We start from the raw sequence: 24584 nt of genomic DNA, 5'->3' as shown, positions 1-24584 counted from the left end.
TGGAGCTGCCTGATTGGTCCGCGTATCGCAATAAATGCTGTCGAATGGAACTCCCTGAAGAAAGTAGAGAAAAAGTTTATTTTTTTACTGTATAACAATGCAAAGAGGCGTATACATGATGCTGTGTTAGCATCACAGTATGGTAGGCTGTGCTAATGTGTTTGACAAACATAGTAAAGCACTAGACCCATGTTTACATTTCAAACTGCATGCTGCGTCCCTGTCCTCTCACCACCAGGGTAGTGCGGGGAGGAGGCACGTCCGCGTCCACAAACCGAGGGTCTTATTAAATATGGCAACAAAAAAGAGAATCGCAGCTGCAGCATCGCTGCTGACGTTTTGGAGGATTTCAGAAATTCAGCGCAGAAGAGCAGCTGCGCGGAAGCGTCTATATTTGAGGGCAATCATGCTGTTGCTGCTTTCAAAACAGGAAGTAAGTCTTTCCATTGAAACAGCACGTTAGCTGTACTTTTGTGACTGTAGCTGCTATAATGAATGTACGCGTCCTGATAAAACGGTCGTATGTCAAGCTTAGTTTGAATACAAAAAGTTTCGGTTGTGTTATGAAGTAGTAACACTGCATGATAACTAGTGTGTGTGGTGTTAGTGTTGGGTTAAATAAAGATTGATTCACTTTGAATATAAATTAATCCATCCCTGCCTACAACAGCGTGGGGAATGACTTTGAGGCCATTCCCTAATTAGGTAATTGAGTGCTAATCAGGGAATGGCCATGTGAACGGTTTCCCAGCCTGATCAGTAGTGTTCCTGTTCAGGTTTTATTTAAACCTTTTATTCTGGCCCCTGCGCCCTTGTTTATTTGTTCCTGTTTTGTTCTGTGTTAATAAATGTGCACAACAGTGCTAGAACTGCAGCTTTCCATCTCTGGGTCAAACGCCCTGCCATTCACCAGCCTTGGCAGTGATGCTGTCCTGTCACACTGCAGTATAAAGAAAGACCTGACCTCTGTTACACTGGGATTGCAATGGTTTTTACACAAGCTTTCTGGACTTGTGAATTCATGATATGATAATCTTTTTGATCCCTCCTTCTATACTTTACCACGAAGAAGGTCACAAAATCACACAACTTTAAATCCAGGAGGCAAAACCACACAGGCCTGCAAGCAATAGATTTAAAACAAAAGGTGTATTTGAACCAACAGTGTTTTGGGCTGGCAGCAGGTGGGGTATATACTCTGATTCAAGTTAACGTTCAGCACCAGTGACATGAATTCAGGCGCAAAAATATATTTTTCACATTAATTTTCTCTGATTTGTATTTTCTTTTTTTCATTTCAGAAGATTAACATGGCCCCCTCCAGCTTGCTAAACAGACATGTCCCAGTGCTGAGGGTTTACTTTGAAGGAGTGAATGACCTTAGCCCTCATTTCAGGGTTTCTAGGAGAACCATGCAGCGAATTATGTCAGTGTTGCGTGAGGATAAAAACAACGGCTGGGGATATGACCTCGAGATCCTCATGTTCATGTTTTGGTTGGCAAGGGCGGCATCGTACAGGGTAGTGGCAGCATCTTTTGGTGTGCCGCGGTCAACCGTGCACCGGATAATTCAAAAGGTGTTGAAGAAAGTGGTCAGAATCACAGCTCGGGTTATTAAACTCCCTGGTCCTGACGAGCTTGCAGTCATCGGTGAAGGCTTTGCTGAACTTGCGCAGTCCAGGGAGTTTCAGCTGGCTGTCGGATGTATAGATGGATGCCATGTGCGGATTAAGGCACCTCCAACTAACGAAGCACCTTGCTATTTTAACCAGAAGTCATTTTACTCCATTCAGCTGCAAGCCGTCTGCAACCACAAAGGAATGTTTGTGGATATATTTGTGGGATATCCTGGTTCTGTTCACGATTCACGTATTCTCCGCAGCAGCCCAATATACACAAAATCACTGTACCCGCCACCGGGATATTTTCTGCTGGGTGACAGCGAGTATCCCTGTTTACAGGAACCCATAGGCATTCTTACTCCCTACAAGGAACCTGTGCAGAACCCGGTTCAAGCACAATACAATGCTGAACATTCAAGGGCTTGGTCCGTTATAGAACGTGCATTTGGAATGATGACGAGTCGATGGCGTGGTATTTTTTCTAAGACCTTGGAGGTCCATTACAAGTGTGCTCCAATGGTCATTGCAGCGTGTACTGTTTTGCATAACATTTGTATCGCTGAAGGAGACCTAATTGAGGTTGACACTGAACATGCTCTTCTTCATCAACAAGATCAGCATTTGGGAGAAAAGGATGACATTGGAAGTAGGATTGTTGCCCGTCTGTCTGCTTCAATTGACATCCCCCCTCCTATATCGGAGCATGACTATGTCTTCTAAGTTTTTATAATTGGATTATTCTGGGTTTTCAGTGAGCCATTGCACATAGATCACATTCTGTTTGACCTTTTTATATTAAAAAGATGAGTTCTAACATTTATACAAAGAGATTGTTTCAACATTTTTATATCCTTTTCCCCCCAATTATTCTTTAGTGTTGGTGAAGTTTGTCTTCTAAATTAATTCAAACCTTACTAAATAAAATGATACTTAGTTTTTGTTCTGACTGTCATTCCAATCTACTAATAGTTAGGGACTATTTAACATTTCTGTGAGCTTACAATCCTTTCTTTGGTGTCTATAATGTACACATGCAGATAATATTGAAATTCACAATGGTGTACACTACTGTATGTATGTCAAATCCACCAAAAGAAGGGGAGTGGAGGTCACGTAAATGTTGAATAACCCTTATTGTGAAGTGGTTGAACAATATTTGTTTGTAATGCAAACTTATCTTTTGTTTAAACAGTATGTTTGTGAATATAATGATAAATAAAGACAGTGTTGGTATATGCTTGTTTGTTCTCAATGTTATTTTGTCCATAACAACAGATACTTGTTATAAATAAATTACAGAATTCTCAAAATACAAAAAATAAACTGTTTTAGTTGGCTGTGTAAAAACATGAACAAAAACAAAGATTTACAAAGTTGACTTTAAATACAGTAATTTTTCAAATATACACAAATGAAAATGAAACAAACACTTGAACATATTCCTGGACATAGCTTTAAGATATTCAAAACAATGACAAATGGCCATGCAGTTCCTAAAATGCATGTCTTCATTATCCAAATCAAGGCCCAAACTTGTGCAAATGTAGCTTCTGATTGTGCCAAGGAATGTTCATACATTTGTACCTCAAGATACGGCTAAAAAGTGTAACACAAGCATGGACAAACAGACAGACGTTTTAAGAACTTGTAGTGCCAAGTTTTATCATTATTGTATAAGCAGTTCTTTAGATAGTGTCACATATACACACGTACAGGAGCCTCCATAATATTCCTGTAGAGCAAAATGGTCCATTCTTAATGAATCTCAACGGCTTATTAAAAAAAAAAAAAAAAAAAAAATCACCAACAGGTTGTATATTACACGATTTACTGAGCCAGTGTTTAGTATAGGGAACGCTGTGGAGTATTTAAAGGGCACATGTCAGGTGCATTACCGTTGCTGTGACTGTTTCTGTACTCCCCTCAGCTTCCTAGTCATATTAATGGCTATTACATCTTATCTATTAATTTTGTAAACAGTTCCAAGAACCGATCAACACGTTTCTGTGCCTCTGCCTCCCGCTTGTCTTCTTTTTCCGCTTGCTCTTTCAAAAAGTCCAGGATTTCGTTGCTGGATCTCCTCCTCTTCTTTGGCGTCCGCCTGGGAAGTTCGGGGCTGGAGCTGTGACAAGCTGAGGAAGAGGAGGCAGCGCTGCTGGGAGACGGGGGAGTCGGCTGCTCCATAGTGGATGAAGCTATCAGGACTGGTGGGGAGATTAAAGTTTTATTCCCGAATGCTTCATCCATGTCAAAGTACCAGCGCCATGTAGCTGCTGTGTTTTGCTTGGATTCTGACTCAAAACCTATAGTCGTGTTGCTCAATTCCTGCAGATATAAATAATAATCTCATCATTGAATTATTATTTTTTATCCTGCAATTCCATCATTTGGTGAATAAAGGTAATCGAACTAAACAGCTGTTCAATGATTCTTATAGTACAGTTGCGCTAAAAAGAATTGAGTTCATTGTCTAATACTACTATAAGAATAAGGTACAACCTATAAAGAAAAGCTTACAATGCTATGCGTTGAAAGCTAGCAATATTATATTGAATGACGATATTTTAAGATTAATTTGGCTTTCTCAATTACTCTATAAATCATGAATGTTATGACAGCAAACACTTAAAATGCTATCCACAATATTTACCTTATATCTTTTCTTCAGATTTTCCCACTTTTTAGCTGCCTGTGCAAATGAGACTTTGTCCAGCAGCCCAAGCTCTTTCAATATAGTTCTTAAAAAAAAAGAAAAGTCTTTGAATTGAGATTGTCTTTCCATTTTAAATCTTATAAAAGCACATCCCAGGTGTACAACTATGGCCAAAAGGGTTGAGACATAATAACATATATATATATATATATATATACACACACACACACACAAAGCGGTATGTAATTTAATATGTTAACGTAACATTATTCAGCAGTTTTCATTATTATTATTTATTTCTTAGCAGACGTCCTTATCCAGGGCGACTTACAATTGTTAGCAGATATCACATTATTTTAGAGCCGTAACCACTACTCCACACTGCTGCCCTGGTTTTCATTCAACCTTATGAAGCAAAATTCTATAGGGTAATGCTAAACTTGTGGTCATAGATGTATGTTTCTATTTGTTGCAAAATGCTTTCAAATAAAATTAAGATCACAATTATGCTTTCAGTTACACATTTAAAAAACGTGAACAGAAATTTTAATCACAAAAAAACCCACATAAGCACTTAGAAGTGAGCTTATTGTTTAGGGTTCACATTCGCTGATCGTATCCTTCCGTCTGTCTGTCACACATACGAACTGCCTTGATTCTGTATCAATCATATCCTCCTAGCCTCCTATGCATGTTTCAGATTGGATTCCACTATAATCTGATCAACTTTTCAGATACTGTATGTGCTGGTTTTATACTATACAGGCAGTGTACCCATTGGATTTACTTACTCCCATCCGTGTTTGGCAGCATTCTTCTTGCCTGTAAAAAGATGATCATTCTGAACTCGCAAGTGGATAAATATTCTGGTTTCACCATCAGTCCCTGGGCAAAGAAGGTGGAAAATTAAATTATGCACACCAGCAATATACCTTTAGCTACATAAACAGACAATAAAAAAAATCTTCAAATGCTACGTCACAATATTTTCAACAGCACTACTTGAAGACACAATGCATGTACAGCTTTGATTTCAGGATAATCCCTACGTGGTGCTGTGATGTATAATTAGGTAAGTAGTGATTCCTTCATTGTCTTCCAGCAAGGTCTGTATAGAAAAGTGCTTACATTTGTGTGCAGCTTCCTTGACGGTGCCCGCGATTGATTCCTCAATGTTTTTCAACTCAAGTTGACTGCAATGTGCATAGTCTTGTGGAGTAACAACAGCCTCTGATCCGTTCTCAGCATGGCTACAGTGCTCCTCTTTTGTAACGTGTTCTTTTAACAAGTCTAGGATTTCAGTGCTGGTACACCTCTCCGGTGTCCCGCTGGAATTGAGACAAGCAGAGGACATGCTGGCTGGAGACAAGGGGCTTGCACTTGGCTGATCCATGCTGGAGGATGCATACAGGACTGATGGGCTAATCGAATCTTTACTCCCAAACGCATCGTCCATTTCGAAGTACCACCGCCACATTGCAGCTGTGGTTTCTAAGGATTCTGTCCCAGAAACTGTGGCCAGATTTTTCATTTCCTGTAATGTCAATTAAAACCACGTTAGCGCAGTATTGAGCATTGAAAGGGAAACTGTAAGATGAATTTGTTTCTCTAACTAGTTATCCATGCTATCACTCAACCTGTTATACAGATTTGCTTACCTTATATTTTTTCTTCATATTTTCCCACTTTTTCCCTGCTTGTGTGATCGAGACTTTATCCTGCAGACCTAGTTGTATCAATACAGTTCTAAGAAAAGGATACAGAATTCCAATTTAAAACTTCATAAAAGCACATTACAACTCCTTGCCTTTTTCCATTATGGGTTTTATCTCTGTATACTCTCTTGTTCTTCGCTGATTTGTTTAACTGGAAGTTGAATCAAGAGCTTTAGTCTTTTTCATTACTATTACGTATTGTTAGTTCAGTTGGTGTGTGCTGTGCAGTGCCTTTGCTGTCACAGTTGGTTGTTGAATGAGAAGTCTTTTAATGTCATTGTGACATGTACTGTACAGGCAATGTACCCGTTGGGTTTACTTACTCCCATCCGTGTTTGGCAGCGTTCCTCTTGCCTGTAAAAAGATGATCATTCAGAGCCCGCAAGTGAATAAATGTTCGTGTTTCATCATCTGTCCCTGTGCAGAGAAAGTGTGAGAATTACACCAATGCCACTGCCTCGTAAGAATATCATGAGCTAACAATACAAATATCAATTTCCATGTGTGTACATTGGCTACCAGGCAGTTACCCAAATGATTTTAAAGTTGCTGTAATAACATATAAGGTCCCTCATGTATGAGGGTCATCCTATCTCCAAGAACTACTAACTCTTTGAGATCAGAAAATGCAGAATTAGTTGTTCCAAAAAAATCATCTAAATCAGAGCTTTTTGCTGTTGTGCTCCATGTTCTGGTTCACATCAGGCTGACTGAAACAAGTCTATGTTGAAAACATACTTTATTTTGAACGTGCTTTTGTATAATTGTTTGTAGCTGGCATGTATTGTACACATGCGCTCTCTTGTTTTGTTTTTCACTTTATACAGTGCTCTGGGATGCCATGGCGTGAAGGGTGGCCACTATATACAAATGTGTATTGTATTGTATTGTGTGTCTGTTTGAAACCACACCTATATGGGTGGTTTCAAAGACCCTGATAAACACTAATAACCGACTCCCTTAACTGAACACGATGTTCTGGGTGTCTGGGTCCGTGACACAAACTGGGAGTTTTATTATGATGTTGAGTGTGTGCTTGTCTTTTTAATGCTTTGAAATAATAAAAATAATTCAAGGTTTTGACTATTTGGTTTATTGTAGTAACATGTAATGACATATGCATAATGTAAAGATGAATGTAATAAATGATAGTTTCCTATAAACGCGTGTGTTCTTCACACTGCATTTCATTGTGCAGTAACGACGGGATCGATGCTGCTTTCATGTATTTGTATAGGACCTGCTGATTGTCAGTACAACCAGGTGACAACGCTTACCTGTCACTTCAACTTTGACCCGGTGAGGTCACGGGTCGATTTCAAAATGGAGGGCGAAGCCTAAACATGCTTTACTTTAAAACACTGGAGGTGCCTTAATCAAATATCGGAAAAATGACTAATCTGTATAACATACCGGTTCCTTGGAAGTTTAAATAATGTATTTACCGATTTCTCAAAAAATACGTGTTGTTTTTTTTTTGTTGTTTATGTTTTGTTCGAACCCTTACTCAGACTTCCGCCCTTCCCTCCTCGCCCGAGGAGTAAAAAGTGGTCGGACTCTTGGATACACACTTCGGCGCCGAAAACCCTTCAAATAACTGATACTCACATCGGTGTGCAATTTCCTTGTAAGTTTCCATCATTGACTCGTCCATGTTTCGACACCAAGTCGGCCCCTTCTCCTCCTCCCTATGTTTACCGTTGAGACACCCCTACAAGATGGCGGCTAAGATGTTGGCTGGATGCCCCGCCCTTAGTAATGTTTTCGGAGACGACGATTGGACGAGATCCCGGGAGGAGCTTTATTCACCTTCCTCGGGATTGGATAATGTTGTTTAGTGTGCTTCCTGCCCCATCTTTCTCCCTCACCGATTGGTCAGGATGGTGACGCGAAAATGTGTTGCTCGGGCTCTGATTGGTCAGAGTGCGCGTGTTCTGTGGGGGAGGGTCAGAACATCAGCGGGAGATTCAGAAAATGGCGGAGTGTGGAACCAAAAGTAAGATTTTTTTTAGAAAATGTTCCTTTCTCTCCTCTTTGTCTATGCGCTATAGATTGCAATTATGAATGTTTCCTGAAAGAGCGAACCACAAACTACTAGAGAGTAAAACAGACAGCGAAATGTCGAAAGCGACGGTAATATTTATTGAAACTCTCGTGTGTAGAAAAGAAGGCTGTACAGTTAGGGTGTATACACACAGGTTCGACAGTCTTTTAAATACGTATAGGAGAGAATAAAATTTGAGTTTTAATTATATTAAGTGCAACTATAATATATATTCATAAACTAAATACAAATGTCTATAACAACGAAGGGTAGAAAAAAAAACTACTGTGTCTTACACTTGGCAAAACTGTGGCGTTGTCACAGAATATCCAGTTAGTGCAATCTCATTATTGTTGTTTATGAACTGATCTAGAAAAACAAACCGCATTTTAAATATATTATGTAGATTTTCAAATAATACATTTTAAAAATCGTGTTCTTCCTTCTGCAACACAAATGTTGAAGGAGAGTCTGTTTTAGAGAGGAGTAATGCAAAGTTTGCATTCAGACCCTGATTGTTATTAAATTTGAAATTAATGCAAACAAATCGTCAGCTATCGATTTACAGTTTTATTATTATTATTTATTTCTTAGCAGACGCCCTTATCCAGGGCGACTTACAAATGTTACAAAATATCACATTACAAGGTATCACCTTTCAGAACATCACATTACAGATACGAGCAGTTGTAAAGTACAATAAAATCTGTAGCAAAATATTAAATTCAAATAAGAGCAAAAAATAGAGCATACAGTAAATAATTACATGCAAGAGCGGGTTCGACTAATAAACCAACATGGTACTGACAACATCACTGGACTTTTTGCAGTATGAACTTTGAACTCCCCTGGCCCCAGCCCCATCTACAGCTGTCCATTGGATCAGCCCTCCTCTGTTGTCCCACATTTCACAAGCTGTCTCTAATTTTTTTTCCTCCTTGACCCCAGGCCCCCTACCTGCCGCGATGGCAGAATCACTGAAGCTGTACGAAGCTCAGTTCTTTGGCTTCACCCCGCAGACCTGCATGCTGCGGGTTTACAGCAGCTTCCAGGACTGCCTGTACGAGATCCTGCTGGCCGTGGAGACGGTTATCATCAAGAAGATGGGGGGCGCGACAGCCGGGCGCTCCAGCGACGGGGCAGCAGTGGCAGAGCGAGTGCGGGAGTGCACCCAGGAGTTCCTGAGCTTCCTGCAGGGGCGTGTCAGCCTCATCTCCAGCCGCATGGAGATCCTCCTGCAGAGCAGCGTCCTGACGGTTCCTCAAAACGTGGTGCTGCCCGAGGACGCGCCCCACCACAAGTACCCCCACAGCAGCCAGCAGCTCGCCAAGCTGGAGGCCGAGATGTCCCGGCTGCAGCGGCACTACCAGGCCCAGGTTTTTGCCAAGCAGGCCCTGCTGGCGGAGCTGGAGGAGCAGAGGGAGGCGCAGGCTGAGCTGGACAGGGTGCTGCAGTGGATCGGAGAGCTGAAAGCCGCCTGGAGGGAGAGCGGCATGGGCAACGTCCACGAGAGCCTTGACTTCATGATCCAGACCGCGCGCCGCCTCCAGGAGACGCTGAAGGAGATCAGTTTGACAGGCAGTGGGAAAGACTAGCAGAGATCCCTGTTATTAGATTCCTACAAACTTTCAGCCAGCTATAAACTGTTGATGACAAATCTTAAAAAAAATTAAAAATACAATTCTCTTATAAAGGACTGTATAATATACAGATGCAAAACTTTCTGCCAGCTGAAAGCAATGGTCCCTATTTAGGGATTTGTTGCTGCTTCTTCATCCTCCAGCAGAGGGCGTTAAGTGAAATTTAAAATTAACTGGTTGACTGCACTTTCCTTTCATGTTTGGTTTTAGTTTTTTCTGTTTTGTGTACGTTTTGATTTTGAATAAATATTGCATTTTGTAAACTTGTTGCTCCGTAGTTTTCTCCTTCCCAAAACACAGAACTTGAAAAGGAATACACAACCCTCCAGCAAGTACGGGGACAAATGATTGAATGCAGAAAGACTTTGTTGCAGGTTTACTGCACTCAGACCCTTTGCTTTATTAAATATCCTTGCCCCTCTTAATATATGCACAATATTTTAGTGATCAATCCTTCTCACAAGAGGAATGGTATAATATTATTTTGCTTTATACTACATGTGAGGTTATTTATCATATTTCAGTGGCCAGCCAAGAAGGCTGTTGTAACAGTGACTTCACAATAACAGCTTTACCAAGCTTCGATTACAGCAACGTGTAATCAGTAAACTTCATCTCTGTGTTTGTCTTCCCGCACTCATCGATATTGATACTCGAGTACAGGGCTCAAACAGTTGATCTGAGTCTTTTTTTTTTTTTTTTTTTTTACTTGAATGTAATGCAAGTTTGGGCAGGAGGATGTCTTTTGTATGTCCAGCAATTTTGACCCACCACATTTGATATCTTTCAAAGATGAATCAAACGTCTCCTTGTGAATAGTTTCGCTGGTACGATAGATATTACAAACAGGCTTTATTTACAAATGTAAATATTTTAATTCACTGTGTTACAAACAACATGTTTTTAAAGCATACTCCATATATACACAAACTTGGCTTTCATACATTTTTAAAGCTTTATACTGACTTAACATATTTAGATTTACAAAGTTTAAAATATACAGTGTGGGGGTTCCATCTAAAAAGCCACAAATCAGAAATTGAGCTTCAGTTACCATTTCCTCCACCTGGATCCTCAGCTTTAGCACACATACTGTAGTGGCTAGCAAATGCAGTTTTCATTGATTAACTTGCACAGCATGTTTTCAGGAATCACTGCAAAGAGATTGCTTTGCACACATGCATTGGATTAATCCACTGCACATTTGCAAAGCAATGACAACTTGACTGAGCTGAATATTCTTGTGGGGTTCTGAGTATTGTTATTTGTACCGATTCCAGTAAAAAATGTATAGGCAACAAGACCTTAAGATGTTGCCACCTGAGATGCCAATAGAATATGTTATGCATTTTACAATATACTGTATTGGGCGGGTGAGGGTGCAAAAGGAATACATTTTCAACCTGAACCATCTGTCCAGGTGTGAAGGGGGCACTCCTGGTGGTGTGTAGTCCAGCTCAGCGGCTGTGGATCCGCTGGACTCTAGTTAATGATGGACATCTCTTCTCGCTCCCTGCTCTCAGAGAGGGATTTCACCACAGAGCCGAGGTAGCGCCGGAACTCCTGCCGCACCTCCTCAGGGTCTTCCTCCAGGTTTGAGTGGATCAGGTTCAGCTTGCTCAGCTGTGGGGCTACACATGAAAACGAGAGACCTTGAGGATCAAGCTGGCACACATTAGATTCAGATGAGTGCTGCTAGGACCCAGTTCTTTTGAACTACTTGGGGGGGAATCCTGTTCTTTGATGAGAACTGAATAAAACTTGGGTGGTACAGCAGCTTGCCGCTTTTTATCCTGCATATCCTTACTGCTGTACTTGGTTTTATATCTTCGTACAGTTCTGCAGTAGCATCAAGGCACAAAAGGGGTAACCTTTATAAGCCAATTGTGACAGATCTTTCCTGCCGCAATATGAAATCCCATTTGAGCCGGATCGACAAGATGCCAACGCACTTCGCAAAGCTGTCATCTGTCTGTGTTTCCATTCATACAGCATTGTTTACATAAGTATTCCTTAGAGGGCAGCACCAGTTTAATTTCATATTCATGTCTGCTCTTTCATCTTGTCTTAAAATCTGAAAGAACATGAGCCGATGCTTGATGACGCAAGTTTGCAGTCCCTTTTTAATCTGGAGTGAATTTGTCCACAGGCAAAGCATGATTACATTTTCTAGCTCTGTTAAAGATGTATTAACACTTTTTTTTTTTTTTACTTCCAATAAAACCTGCCAGCCAATCCCAGAACCTTTTTTTTTTTTTTTTACCAATACAGGTGACACAATGGTGTCTGGGTATTGGATAATGAATTGTATTTTAGAACTGAGATAAAAGGTAACAGTGAATAAATATTCTCTTGAATCAGGAGCCATACAAAATAACCTCTGATCAATCTCAAACAAATCGATAGCTATACAGAGCTATAGAAAAATACCAATACATCTTGGTAGTGGATCACCAGGATTCTGAGCCTCCGAGTGATAAGTGAGTGGTAAAACCATTCTAAATAGTTGTTGTTTTTCTTTTCTCAGCTATATACATTTTAATACTATGTTGAAGCTGACACCCTGGGATCCTTCAAGAAGCTGCTTGATGAGATTCTGAGATCAATAAGCTACTAACAACCAAACGAGCTAGATGGTCCGAATGGCCTCCTCTCATTTGTAAACTTTCTTATGTTCTTATGTACTATTTGATGTTCATAATTGAGGGATTCCAGTGTAGATTTTTTAAAAGCCCTTACACAGACCCAGGCGTCTGTTGTCAGCCCCACTGCCTGGTTTGTGGTGTGCGATCAGCAGACACTGACTGTCCTGCACCCCTTGTGTGCTGACGAAGGAGGAATACCAGGTCTCTATCTCCTTCAAGTGGCTGGGCATGTCAGGGTTAAATACCAACACCACCCCGCTGGAATCCTTCATCAAGGCAGGCCAACAGGACTCAAACCTAAAAAAAAAACATCAGAAAAGAAGTCAAATCTGCAACCGTAGTCATTTCTGAATAGGAAAAATGATTCTGTGTGGACCCACGTTATTAATATCAGTGCAGTATTTGTGGATACCTATTTGAACTTGTGTGTAAACGTTGCCACCCTACAACAGTAATGCTTACTTGGTATCACCAGCACAGTCCCACAGCTCAGCCTCACAGCCTGCATTCTTCTCAAATCCACTGACACTCTGGAACTCAAACTCCAGGATTCTGCAGTGACAGCGGGAAAATCGGGGTTACCCCGCATAGAACCCTTTGACGTGTGTTTCTCTTTTGGTTTTCACTTATGAGTGCAATTAGGAAAGACAAATTAAGTCTTCTAGGGCGTGAAAAGGATTAGATGCTCTGTAACATTGAACCGTGGCTTTTTGAAGATGAAAAAAAAATATATTCTTTGTATTGCATCGATGCACGAATGCACACGTCTGCAGTGCATCTCCGATAGTGTTGTAAGACAAGTTTGAGAAACACTGCTGTTTGCAATGCTCTGAGCATGTTAGGTAGATTAATGAAGGGAAACGCCCCTAGTAAGGAGAGTGGTACTGGTACAGTCTGTGTGCCCCTCACTGTAGAGTCAAATCAGACACCCCTCCTCTTACCTGACACCTTGGGTCGGACTGTATTCTCCTCCAATTGATTCTGTCGCATCAGAGAGAAAATTCGCCAGAACAGATTTGCCACTCTGCGGAGAAAATCGACTGCCGTTTCTTTTACAGCAATATTCCATTGTGCATATTATTATTAAAACGTTTTTGTAAAACGGTGGCTTCAATTTTGCAATCAGGAAAAGAATATCAGCAAGTTTATTCCGATTGCTTTAAAACAAACAAACAAAAAACATGCTATACTAAACTTTCAAAGGCCATATATGATCCGCGGTGTACTTTCACAGACTCGGCTTTCTTTTGGCAATTTCATTGCGAGTCATTACATTTTTTATAGTCAACATACCAGTAACTATATATAGAACTTACCTCACTAGGCCCTACTATCAATATCTTGGCTTTAAACATGTTGGTTTCGCTATTTCACTCCCCCAGACAAAAATAAGATATCACGAGTATTCTGAATTCTTACAGGGTAATAAAGCTGGACGGCTCTGAAAAAAACAAACAAAAACCATATATATGTTACTACAGTACTGAACTGTATTACTGATTGTTGAAATTCTCGTGACTGCAGCCTCAGTGTCAACAACGCCAGTATCCCGTTCTGTAGTTACTGGAGACTGTTTCCAAGGAGAAGGTAAATCTGGCTGCTATTTCTGTGTAGGAGTTTCAACGGTGCTCTTGCCATGTAAAACTGTCGGCAGATTCATTCATTGTAAATATAGAATTACACAATGTAAACCCATTTGTTTTTAAATATACTTACAATAAATAAAATCATGTACAGTCGGCAATATCTTTTTTGTTAACCTGTTGAGTTAATTTTTCCATCTTTTTGCTGTAGAATATTCGGTTTTCCTGTATTTTATTTTCACTTTACATGCGAAAAAAAGCGTGAATTTGTCTTGCCAACACACACTGTAAATCAGTGGTTTCAAACTCAGTTCCTGGAGGGCCGCAGGGTCTTCTGGCTTTCGTTCCACCCGAGCTCTCAATTACTTAATTGGTCTAATTATTTGATTAACTGGACACATTTAACACTTCTCTTCAGGCCTCAAAATGTTTCATAGGTAGTGTACCTTGAATCAAGTGCATTTTTAAAACCATCAACTGAAAAAGACCTTGAAAAATATTAAATAAGTCAAATTAAACAAATAATTAGATCAATTAAGTTAATTGAGAGCTTAAGTTGGAATGAAAACCAGAAGACCCTGCGGCCCTTGAGGACTAGAGTTTGACACCCCTGCTGTAAATGCACTTCCTGTGCAGCAGGTATTAGGACCCACCTGACCCTGTATGACTCCATGTTCAGTGGGACAGTTCTGGCTTTTCAAATCACACCACAATGCATTCTGGTAAATGTAGTCCTGCTTCTCTTAAAGAAAATAAACAAGCAAAAGGTACCCAAGGCAGGCACAAGTGTACCAGAAAGCACTGCAATGGAAGCTAAATAAAGGCCTGAACTGTTCTGGTGACCCTAGACACAGCTTGGTGACCACTTTCCCTTTGCCATTGCTGACCCACTCTGGTGACTCTTGGAGGAGCCGAACCAACAGGACTGTCCTTGCTACTGTGGCACCTGCTCCACGTGCACCCACTGCTGTCATGCCTCTTTAGAATGCTGTTAGATCGTTCTGCATTACTTGTGCCTCATAGTGCTGCAGGGATCATGTCCCATGATCACGCTAATTTGCATCCCTAATTCAGGGCAATGGCAAATCCAATCGGGTAGACAGGTTCTAATAAAGTAGCTGGACGGTGTATGTTTAAATTCACACAGAAGAGAATGTTAAAGAACAGCTTGACGTTTAGAAGTGACATTGCAGCAGCAAAGACTTACTGTCACATTATCTGTAAAGCCAGTGATTATAGAGGTTGGATACAGTAGCTAATTCCACAGCAGCTGGCTTTGCAGATATCGCCTCAATTAAGCAGTGCCCCTGCTGAAGTGTCATACTCTCTATAATCTCACGCTTGTGCTGTTTTCCGATGTCTCAGGGAACGTTTTGCCAGATAAACTGCTGAGTAATCCCTTTGTCTCATAATAGGGTTAAAATATTTGTTTTTCTATCTTTTTAAAGGTTCCTTTCAATTACGAATACGCAGAGACATAAATCAATCAGCTTTTAAAAAGCTTTAAAAAAATATTATTCCATAACCCTTGTTTTGCACTTGGATTAGCACCATAGGTCTTTAACGTGCAGTTTTGAAAGAAACACATGTTCAAGCTAACATGATATCTGGTACTATGTTAGGTTCAAGAATGTTTGCCTCAGGAGTGTCTTTTGGATGAAAGAATGTATTTGACTGAAAGCATGTCCCTCAAAAGGAGCCTCAACTAGATGGATGAAGGGGTGGGGACAATTTCTGCTCTAGGTTAAATGAGAGATTGTTGATCTAATTCCATCGTAATACCAGTATGATGACTTTTCAAGATGATCACAATGCCAGCTCGTTACATGTTTTTACTGCGCATTTGAGACCCATTGAAGAAATGGAAGTGCACAATACGCAAGAGTCATGATTTTTTATTTTTTTTGGCAACAATTACTTAATTTCCTATAACAAATTCTCAAGGTATTCTGTAGTATTTTGGTGTAAGACGCCATGTAACCTACATGCTTCCTATGTCGTTTCCTATGTAATGTGTGTTTTAAACTTCTGAAGTTACCTTTTTGTAATTTTTTTTGTCAGTGCTTTTCCTAACAATACTTTTTGAGACCCCGTCCTTCGTGAAATTGCTATTGCTTTGGTCCAGCTGTCCCAGGGCAGCTGTTGTGGTTTCTATCAGTATAACTGCACTGCCAGCTGTTGAGGTGAAATGGTATCTGATTGTATGTAGTGTGTGTTGAGATTGATATCCTGTGTGGGGGCATGTGTTCATGCAGCTGTGTATGTTCAGTGTGTTTAAATGTTATCATCAGAACTAAACCCCCATTTGGGATACATTTATAACCGTGTGTTACCCTGAATAAACCTACACAGATGAACTAGACTAGGACGCTGTCCTGCAATGGATAACCAATAATCGCTATGTAAATAATATCCATAATTGAAGTATGAATATATGGGGATAGTGCAGCAGAAACCGGACCCGACTCTAGTGTTAACAAATAAAACATTTTCTATTGGATCCCACAAACGGTTAATGTAATTTCCCCACGCCCCTCGGCTCCACGCTCGCCCCCTCTTCCCTCTTTCACACAATACACGCTCGCTCCTTCTCCAAGTTCCAATGCGTCTTAGCGCACGCAGCTAGACACTCCTGAGACTTTTAAATCCCTCCTTAAGACTTCAAGGTTGGAGCTCTGCTGGAAGAGAGAGAGAGAGAGAGAGAGAGAGAGAGAGAGAGAGAGAGAGAGATTAAATATAGCGGCGAGAGCGCAGGGTTTAAAAACATGTAAAACCCGAGCGCAGCAATCTTCCTCGGCCATCTCTGTACGTGAATTCTTCGCGTTGACTTGCATGCAAAGCGACCGTTTCCAAAATTAGCAATTTCATGAATTCACGTAACATTGCACATTCTAGCAGTAGTATCACAGACCGCGAAATAGGGAAATACTTAAACCATGTTAAGAATGACGACCCTGTTGCTGTTCTGTTTTGGGAGCCTATTGTTCGGTTCCGCAGCCGGTACTGGGTTCGTTTACCAGGTTTCATCGGCGGCTCTGCATCATATGAACCCAGGACAGCGTGTAGGACCCCAGTCTGAATCCGCCACACACCGCCGGTAGGTGCCTTCATTGCGCTCGTATTTTTAAAACACGTTTAAATACATGTACTAATTTAACAAAGTGATACTAACTGTCATCTTCATGTGTGCCATTAAACTGTAAAATGTCGCAATTGAATGAGTTGGTTGTGGCTGTAACGCATTATATTGTTTAGTTATTTAGTTTTATGATTCACATTTATTTTATGTAAAGCAGAGCATGTATTAAATAAACAGGGTGCTATTGACACCCACAAGAGCAGCGGTTAGACACGGTTAGACACAATGGGGAATTGACTTTTAAAAAAGAATGATTTTGTTCCCTTGAATGAAAACCTGAAATTTGAACTTCGACTCTTGCTACAATGGCACCGACATTATAAATGTTGGTATGTTCTTATTAATATGATACTGTCAATGCCCTATTTGGATATATCATTCATAATACTCAATCATAGCTGTATTAAACTAGCATTACACTTCATAACCATATGCATAAACCTTAATTAATACAAAGCTTACATACATTCCTTTAGGCGTCTTACCATATATTATATGTCATGTAAAGAACACACATGCTAATTTAAACAAGCATTTTGTTAATGTATACTCAAATGAGTTTCACAACATTTTCAGTGCACTATAAAAAACACAAAAAATGTAATCAAAGGGGAAAATGTTATCTTCTTTTTTCCCGTTGATGTCATTTTTGATGTGTGTCCCTGTGTTACATGAGAGTTTACATGTGACATTCATACCCCACTGCTGCTGCAGGTAGCACCAGGAGGAGGGCTGTTTAGTTCACAGAGTGGTCAGAAAACGTCAAAGAGGCAGGACACTAAAACTACCATAGACCATTTAAACAAATGGGTATGCCAACAGTGCCTGGTTTCCAAGGAAGCAGAGTGCACAGAAGGCTATAGTATGAACACATCTGGTAAATTCCCTCAGTGATCATATTTTAATGTACAATTAAAGACACACTGGAGCTTTTAAGTGCACTCTAACTATAGCAATTCCAGTGGGGTTTACTGCATGTAATGCTTTGTGTTTCAACCCCCTATTAATAAGCATCCCTTTAGGTCTTTGCAGCATATTATTAACTAAGCCAAATATATGCAATAAGGAGAATCATCTTGCTTGCATTGCTCTGAATGAGAGAAACAGGCTGTTTGAACTCTTTGGCGCTTGTTACTGTTTTGCGGTGTTGCACAGGGCCCGAGTTTCATCAACTAGAATACCAGTCCAGACTGCTTGCTGTGTTTGGTGGAGGTGTTTCCTTTGTGTTTGGTGGAGGTGGTTCCTTTGTGTTTGGTGGAGGTGTTTCCTTTGTGTTTGGTGGAGGTGTTTCCTTTGTGTTTGGTGGAGGTGTTTCATTTGTGTTTGGTGGAGGTGTTTCCTTTGTGTTTGGTGGAGGTGTTTCATTTGTGTTTGGTGGAGGTGTTTCCTTTGTGTTTGGTGGAGGTGGTTCCTTTGTGTTTGGTGGAGGTGGTTCCTCCTTGTGTTTGGTGGAGGTGTTTCCTTTGTGTTTGGTGGGGGTGTTTCCTTTGTGTTGGTGGAGGTGTTTCATTTGTGTTTGGTGGAGCTGTTTCGTTTGTGTTTGGTAGAGGTGTTTCCTTTGTGTTGGTGGAGCTGTTTCATTTGTGTTTGGTAGAGGTGTTTCCTTTGTGTTTGGTGGAGGTGTTTCCTTTGTGTTTGGTGGAGATGTTTCCTTTGTGTTTGGTGGAGGTGTTTCATTTTGCTTGGTGGAGGTGTTTCCTTTGTGTTTGGTGGAGGTGTTTCCTCCTTGTGTTTGGTGGAGGTGTTTCCTATGTGTTTGGTGGAGGTGTTTCATTTGTGTTTGGTGGAGGTGTTTCCTTTGTGTTTGGTGGAGGTGTTTCCTTTGTGTTTGGTGGAGGTGTTTCCTTTGTGTTTGGTGGAGGTGTTTCCTTTGTGTTTGGTGGAGGTGTTTCATTTTGCTTGGTGGAGGTGTTTCCTTTGTGTTTGGTGGAGGTGGTTCCTCCTTTGTGTTTGGTGGAGGTGTTTCCTTTGTGTTTGTGGAGGTGTTTCCTTTGTGTTTGGTGGAGGTGTTTCATTTTGCTTGGTGGAGGTGTTTCCATTGTGTTTGGTGGAGGTGTTTCCTTTGTGTTTGGTGGAGATGTTTCCTTTGTGTTTGGTGGAGGTATTTCATTTTGCTTGGTGGAGGTGTTTCCTTTGTGTTTGGTGGAGGTGTTTCCTCCTTGTGTTTGGTGGAGGTGTTTCCTATGTGTTTGGTGGAGGTGTTTCATTTGTGTTTGGTGGAGGTGTTTCCTTTGTGTTTGGTGGAGGTGTTTCCTTTGTGTTTGGTGGAGGTGTTTCCTTTGTGTTTGGTGGAGGTGTTTCCTTTGTGTTTGGTGGAGGTGTTTCATTTTGCTTGGTGGAGGTGTTTCCTTTGTGTTTGGTGGAGGTGGTTCCTCCTTTGTGTTTGGTGGAGGTGTTTCCTTTGTGTTTGGTGGAGGTGTTTCCTTCGTGTTTGGTGGAGGTGTTTCATTTTGCTTGGTGGAGGTGTTTCCTTTGTGTTTGGTGGAGGTGGTTCCTCCTTTGTGTTTGGTGGAGGTGTTTCCTTTGTGTTTGGTGGAGGTGTTTCCTTTGTGTTTGGTGGAGGTGTTTCATTTTGCTTGGTGGAGGTGTTTCCTTTGTGTTTGGTGGAGGTGGTTCCTCCTTTGTGTTTGGTGGAGGTGTTTCCTTTGTGTTTGGTGGAGGTGTTTCCTTTGTGTTTGGTGGAGGTGTTTCATTTTGCTTGGTGGAGGTGTTTCCTTTGTGTTTGGTGGAGGTGGTTCCTCCTTTGTGTTTGATGGAGGTGTTTCCTTTGTGTTTGGTGGAGGTGTTTCCTTTGTGTTTGGTGGAGGTGTTTCCTTTGTGTTTGGTGGAGGTGTTTCATTTTGCTTGGTGGAGGTGTTTCCTTTGTGTTTGGTGGAGGTGTTTCCTTTGTGTTTGGTGGAGGTGTTTCCTTTGTGTTTGGTGGGGGTGTTTCCTTTGTGTTTGGTGGAGGTGTTTCATTTGTGTTTGGTGGAGGTGTTTCCTTTGTGTTTGGTGGAGGTGTTTCATTTGTGTTTGGTGGAGGTGTTTCCTTTGTGTTTGGTGGAGGTGTTTCATTTGTGTTTGGTGGAGGTGTTTCCTTTGTGTTTGGTGGAGGTGTTTCATTTGTGTTTGGTGGAGGTGTTTCCTTTGTGTTTGGTGGAGGTGTTTCATTTGTGTTTGGTGGAGGTGTTTCCTTTGTGTTTGGTGGAGGTGTTTCCTTTGTGTTTGGTGGAGGTGTTTCCTTTGTGTTTGGTGGAGGTGTTTCCTCCTTGTGTTTGGTGGAGGTGTTTCCTATGTGTTTGGTGGAGGTGTTTCATTTGTGTTTGGTGGAGGTGTTTCCTTTGTGTTTGGTGGAGGTGTTTCCTTTGTGTTTGGTGGGGGTGTTTCCTTTGTGTTTGGTGGAGGTGTTTCTGATGGGTTTGGTGGAGGTGTTTCCTTTGTGTTTGGTGGAGGTGTTTCCTTTGTGTTTGGTGGAGGTGTTTCCTCCTTTGTGTTTGGTGGAGGTGTTTCCTATGTGTTTGGTGGAGGTGTTTCATTTGTGTTTGGTGGAGGTGTTTCCTTTGTGTTTGGTGGAGGTGTTTCATTTGTGTTTGGTGGAGGTGTTTCCTTTGTGTTTGGTGGAGGTGTTTCATTTTGCTTGGTGGAGGTGTTTCCTTTGTGTTTGGTGGAGGTGTTTCCTATGTGTTTGGTGGAGGTGCTTCATTTGTGTTTGGTGGAGGTGTTTCATTTGTGTTTGGTGGAGGTGTTTCCTATGTGTTTGGTGGCGGTGTTTCCTTTGTGTTTGGTGGAGGTGTTTCCTCCTTTGTGTTTGGTGGAGGTGTTTCCTATGTGTTTGGTGGAGGTGTTTCATTTGTGTTTGGTGGAGGTGTTTCCTTTGTGTTTGGTGGAGGTGTTTCATTTGTGTTTGGTGGAGGTGTTTCCTTTGTGTTTGGTGGATGTGTTTCATTTTGCTTGGTGGAGGTGTTTCCTTTGTGTTTGGTGGAGGTGTTTCCTTTGTGTTTGGTGGAGGTGTTTCCTTTGTGTTTGGTGGAGGTGTTTCCTATGTGTTTGGTGGAGGTGTTTCATTTGTGTTTGGTGGAGGTGTTTCCTTTGTGTTTGGTGGAGGTGTTTCCTATGTGTTTGGTGGAGGTGTTTCATTTGTGTTTGGTGGAGGTGTTTCCTTTGTGTTTGGTGGAGGTGTTTCCTTTGTGTTTGGTGGGGGTGTTTCCTTTGTGTTTGGTGGAGGTGTTTCCTTTGTGTTTGGTGGAGGTGTTTCCTTTGTGTTTGGTGGAGGTGTTTCATTTGTGCTTGGTGGAGGTGTTTCCTTTGTGTTTGGTGGAGGTGTTTCCTATGTGTTTGGTGGAGGTGTTTCCTGTGTTTGGTGGAGGTGTTTCCTTTGTGTGGTGGAGGTGTTTCCTTTGTGTTTGGTGGAGGTTTTTCTGATGTATTTGGTGGAGGTGTTTTCATTGTGCTTGGTGGAGGTGTTTCCTTTGTGTTTGGTGGAGGTGTTTCCTTTGTGTTTGGTGGAGGTGTTTCCTTTGTGTTTGGTGGAGGTGTTTCCTTTGTGCTTGGTGGAGGTGTTTCATTTGTGCTTGGTGGAGGTGTTTCCTCCTTTGTGTTTGGTGGAGGTGTTTCCTTTGTGTTTGGTGGAGGTGTTTCCTTTGTGCTTGGTGGAGGTGTTTCCTTTGTGTTTGGTGGAGGTGTTTCCTCCTTTGTGTTTGGTGGATGTGTTTCCTTTGTGTTTGGTGGAGGTGTTTCATTTGTGCTTGGTGGAGGTGTTTCCTCCTTTGTGTTTGGTGGAGGTGTTTCCTTTGTGTTTGGTGGAGGTGTTTCCTCCTTGTGTTTGGTGGAGGTGTTTCATTTGTGTTTGGTGGAGGTGTTTCCTTTGTGTTTGGTGGAGGTGTTTCCTTTGTGTTTGGTGGAGGTGTTTCATTTGTGTTTGGTGGAGGTGTTTCCTTTGTTTGGTGGAGGTGTTTCATTTGTGTTTGGTGGAGGTGTTTCATTTGTGTTTGGTGGAGGTGTTTCCTTTGTGTTTGGTGGAGGTGTTTCCTTTGTGTTTGGTGGAGGTGTTTCCTTTGTGTTTGGTGGAGGTGTTTCCTCCTTGTGTTTGGTGGAGGTGTTTCCTATGTGTTTGGTGGAGGTGTTTCATTTGTGTTTGGTGGAGGTGTTTCCTTTGTGTTTGGTGGAGGTGTTTCCTTTGTGTTTGGTGGGGGTGTTTCCTTTGTGTTTGGTGGAGGTGTTTCTGATGGGTTTGGTGGAGGTGTTTCCTTTGTGTTTGGTGGAGGTGTTTCCTTTGTGTTTGGTGGAGGTGTTTCCTCCTTTGTGTTTGGTGGAGGTGTTTCCTATGTGTTTGGTGGAGGTGTTTCATTTGTGTTTGGTGGAGGTGTTTCCTTTGTGTTTGGTGGAGGTGTTTCATTTGTGTTTGGTGGAGGTGTTTCCTTTGTGTTTGGTGGAGGTGTTTCATTTTGCTTGGTGGAGGTGTTTCCTTTGTGTTTGGTGGAGGTGTTTCCTATGTGTTTGGTGGAGGTGCTTCATTTGTGTTTGGTGGAGGTGTTTCATTTGTGTTTGGTGGAGGTGTTTCCTATGTGTTTGGTGGAGGTGTTTCATTTGTGTTTGGTGGAGGTGTTTCCTTTGTGTTTGGTGGAGGTGTTTCATTTGTGTTTGGTGGAGGTGTTTCCTTTGTGTTTGGTGGAGGTGTTTCATTTTGCTTGGTGGAGGTGTTTCCTTTGTGTTTGGTGGAGGTGTTTCCTATGTGTTTGGTGGAGGTGTTTCCTTTGTGTTTGGTGGAGGTGTTTCATTTGTGTTTGGTGGAGGTGTTTCCTATGTGTTTGGTGGAGGTGTTTCATTTGTGTTTGGTGGAGGTGTTTCCTTTGTGTTTGGTGGAGGTGTTTCCTATGTGTTTGGTGGAGGTGTTTCATTTGTGTTTGGTGGAGGTGTTTCCTTTGTGTTTGGTGGAGGTGTTTCCTTTGTGTTTGGTGGGGGTGTTTCCTTTGTGTTTGGTGGAGGTGTTTCCTTTGTGTTTGGTGGAGGTGTTTCCTTTGTGTTTGGTGGAGGTGTTTCATTTGTGCTTGGTGGAGGTGTTTCCTTTGTGTTTGGTGGAGGTGTTTCCTATGTGTTTGGTGGAGGTGTTTCCTGTGTTTGGTGGAGGTGTTTCCTTTGTGTGGTGGAGGTGTTTCCTTTGTGTTTGGTGGAGGTTTTTCTGATGTATTTGGTGGAGGTGTTTTCATTGTGCTTGGTGGAGGTGTTTCCTTTGTGTTTGGTGGAGGTGTTTCCTTTGTGTTTGGTGGAGGTGTTTCCTTTGTGTTTGGTGGAGGTGTTTCCTTTGTGCTTGGTGGAGGTGTTTCATTTGTGCTTGGTGGAGGTGTTTCCTCCTTTGTGTTTGGTGGAGGTGTTTCCTTTGTGCTTGGTGGAGGTGTTTCCTTTGTGTTTGGTGGAGGTGTTTCCTCCTTTGTGTTTGGTGGATGTGTTTCCTTTGTGTTTGGTGGAGGTGTTTCATTTGTGCTTGGTGGAGGTGTTTCCTCCTTTGTGTTTGGTGGAGGTGTTTCCTTTGTGTTTGGTGGAGGTGTTTCCTCCTTGTGTTTGGTGGAGGTGTTTCATTTGTGTTTGGTGGAGGTGTTTCCTTTGTGTTTGGTGGAGGTGTTTCCTTTGTGTTTGGTGGAGGTGTTTCCTTTGTGTTTGGTGGAGGTGTTTCCTGTGTTTGGTGGAGGTGTTTCATTTGTGTTTGGTGGAGGTGTTTCCTCCTTTGTGTTTGGTGGAGGTGTTTCCTTTGTGTTTGGTGGAGGTGTTTCCTTTGTGTTTGGTGGAGGTGTTTCCTCCTTTGTGTTTGGTGGAGGTGTTTCTGATGTGTTTGGTGGAGGTGTTTCCTTTGTGCTTGGTGGAGGTGTTTCCTCCTGAGGAAAGGGTCCTGTGGTCTGGAAACAGGTGCAAGGTCCAAACAGTATTTCTCCCAAAATGTTCTTGTTTATTTAAACAATAACAAAAAAGCCTCCCTTGTACCAGCGATGGTATCAGGGTGTACTTGGCTCTAAACATGGGAACACTGGGAACATTTGAAAAATGATTGGATTCTGTCCTATTAAATTAGATCCCCTAACCATTACAAGTGGTGTGGTCACCAGGGATGAGCCTTGATCGGCCAAACAGCCTCTTCTCGTTCCCAAACCTTTCTTTTATTCTCATGTTCTTTCTCTGCGGGCTGGTTTAATCCTGCAGTTTGTGATGCAGGCACTGATATTTGCTCTCAATGGTATCTGTTTTCTCAATGTTTGCAGAGAGATGCTTGAGGGTTCAATTCCCTTCTAATTCTCTGGTTTTTCAGGGAGATGCCGTACAAGATAGAAGTTCTATTATATAGTTTGCAGTTAAAATGAGATTAGGACATTCTGGGAAAATGCACCTCCACACACAGCGCATTATCCTTAACAAAACACAGGGGATCACTGAGCACAGTTGTTTACACTGCTACTGCCTTTTGCTGCCAAGCCCTTAAGCAGAGCAACAAATGGATCTTATCTTCTGAATGATCAACACACAGACAAGCAGATGTATACATCCTTTAACCTGCGATGCACATGCAGACACCATC

At 41.7% G+C, this 24584-nt stretch overlaps 5 protein-coding genes across 11 annotated transcripts in view; 3 read left to right on the top strand and 2 right to left on the bottom strand.

Moving 5' to 3' along the window:
• LOC117429360 (putative nuclease HARBI1) lies at window positions 1–2859 on the top strand. The gene is made up of 2 exons (XM_034048760.3): window positions 1–433; window positions 1302–2859. Exons 1-2 carry the CDS (start codon window positions 140–142, stop codon window positions 2340–2342), a joined length of 1335 nt encoding a protein of 444 aa, XP_033904651.3. The 5' UTR covers window positions 1–139; the 3' UTR covers window positions 2343–2859.
• Window positions 2860–7729, bottom strand: LOC117430517 (uncharacterized). Of its 2 annotated transcripts, none has more exons than XM_034050600.3 (7): window positions 7599–7729; window positions 6314–6407; window positions 5934–6021; window positions 5404–5809; window positions 5067–5160; window positions 4273–4360; window positions 2860–3947 (listed from the first exon to the last, which is right to left on the bottom strand). In XM_034050600.3, the coding sequence occupies exons 1-7, from the start codon at window positions 7642–7644 to the stop codon at window positions 3573–3575; spliced, it is 1191 nt and encodes a 396-aa protein (XP_033906491.3). In that variant the 5' UTR covers window positions 7645–7729; the 3' UTR covers window positions 2860–3572. The 2 variants fall into 2 exon arrangements, with proteins under 2 accessions (XP_033906491.3, XP_033904653.3); XM_034048762.3 differs by having other exon boundaries at window positions 3703–3826.
• Window positions 7730–7739: 10 nt separating this feature from the next.
• Window positions 7740–9937, top strand: LOC131696492 (protein MIS12 homolog). 2 transcript variants are annotated; one of them, XM_059000703.1, is made up of 2 exons: window positions 7740–7986; window positions 8983–9937. In XM_059000703.1, exons 1-2 carry the CDS (start codon window positions 7965–7967, stop codon window positions 9627–9629), a joined length of 669 nt encoding a protein of 222 aa, XP_058856686.1. In that variant the 5' UTR covers window positions 7740–7964; the 3' UTR covers window positions 9630–9937. The 2 variants fall into 2 exon arrangements, with proteins under 2 accessions (XP_058856686.1, XP_058856687.1); XM_059000704.1 differs by lacking the exon at window positions 7740–7986 and adding an exon at window positions 7995–8123.
• Window positions 9938–10543: 606 nt separating this feature from the next.
• On the bottom strand, window positions 10544–14223 carry LOC117430500 (intraflagellar transport protein 22 homolog). Its single transcript, XM_034902531.2, has 6 exons — window positions 14036–14223; window positions 13636–13760; window positions 13261–13343; window positions 12782–12871; window positions 12414–12616; window positions 10544–11305 (listed from the first exon to the last, which is right to left on the bottom strand). Exons 2-6 carry the CDS (start codon window positions 13672–13674, stop codon window positions 11157–11159), a joined length of 564 nt encoding a protein of 187 aa, XP_034758422.2. The 5' UTR covers window positions 13675–13760; window positions 14036–14223; the 3' UTR covers window positions 10544–11156.
• Window positions 14224–16487: 2264 nt separating this feature from the next.
• LOC117430387 (collagen alpha-1(XXVI) chain-like) overlaps window positions 16488–24584 on the top strand; it is a 58730-nt gene continuing 50633 nt past the window's right edge. For all 5 annotated transcript variants that reach the window (XM_034050379.3, XM_059000866.1, XM_059000865.1 and 2 more), the window contains exon 1: window positions 16488–16999. In XM_034050379.3, coding sequence (XP_033906270.1) covers window positions 16839–16999 — 161 coding nt within the window. In that variant the 5' untranslated portion in view covers window positions 16488–16838. The remainder of the gene's footprint in view (window positions 17000–24584) is intronic.

This window comes from Acipenser ruthenus, chromosome 26 (assembly GCF_902713425.1).
Source record: "Acipenser ruthenus chromosome 26, fAciRut3.2 maternal haplotype, whole genome shotgun sequence".
Lineage (NCBI taxonomy): Eukaryota > Metazoa > Chordata > Actinopteri > Acipenseriformes > Acipenseridae > Acipenser > Acipenser ruthenus.
This window is presented reverse-complemented; position numbering and strand designations above follow the sequence as displayed.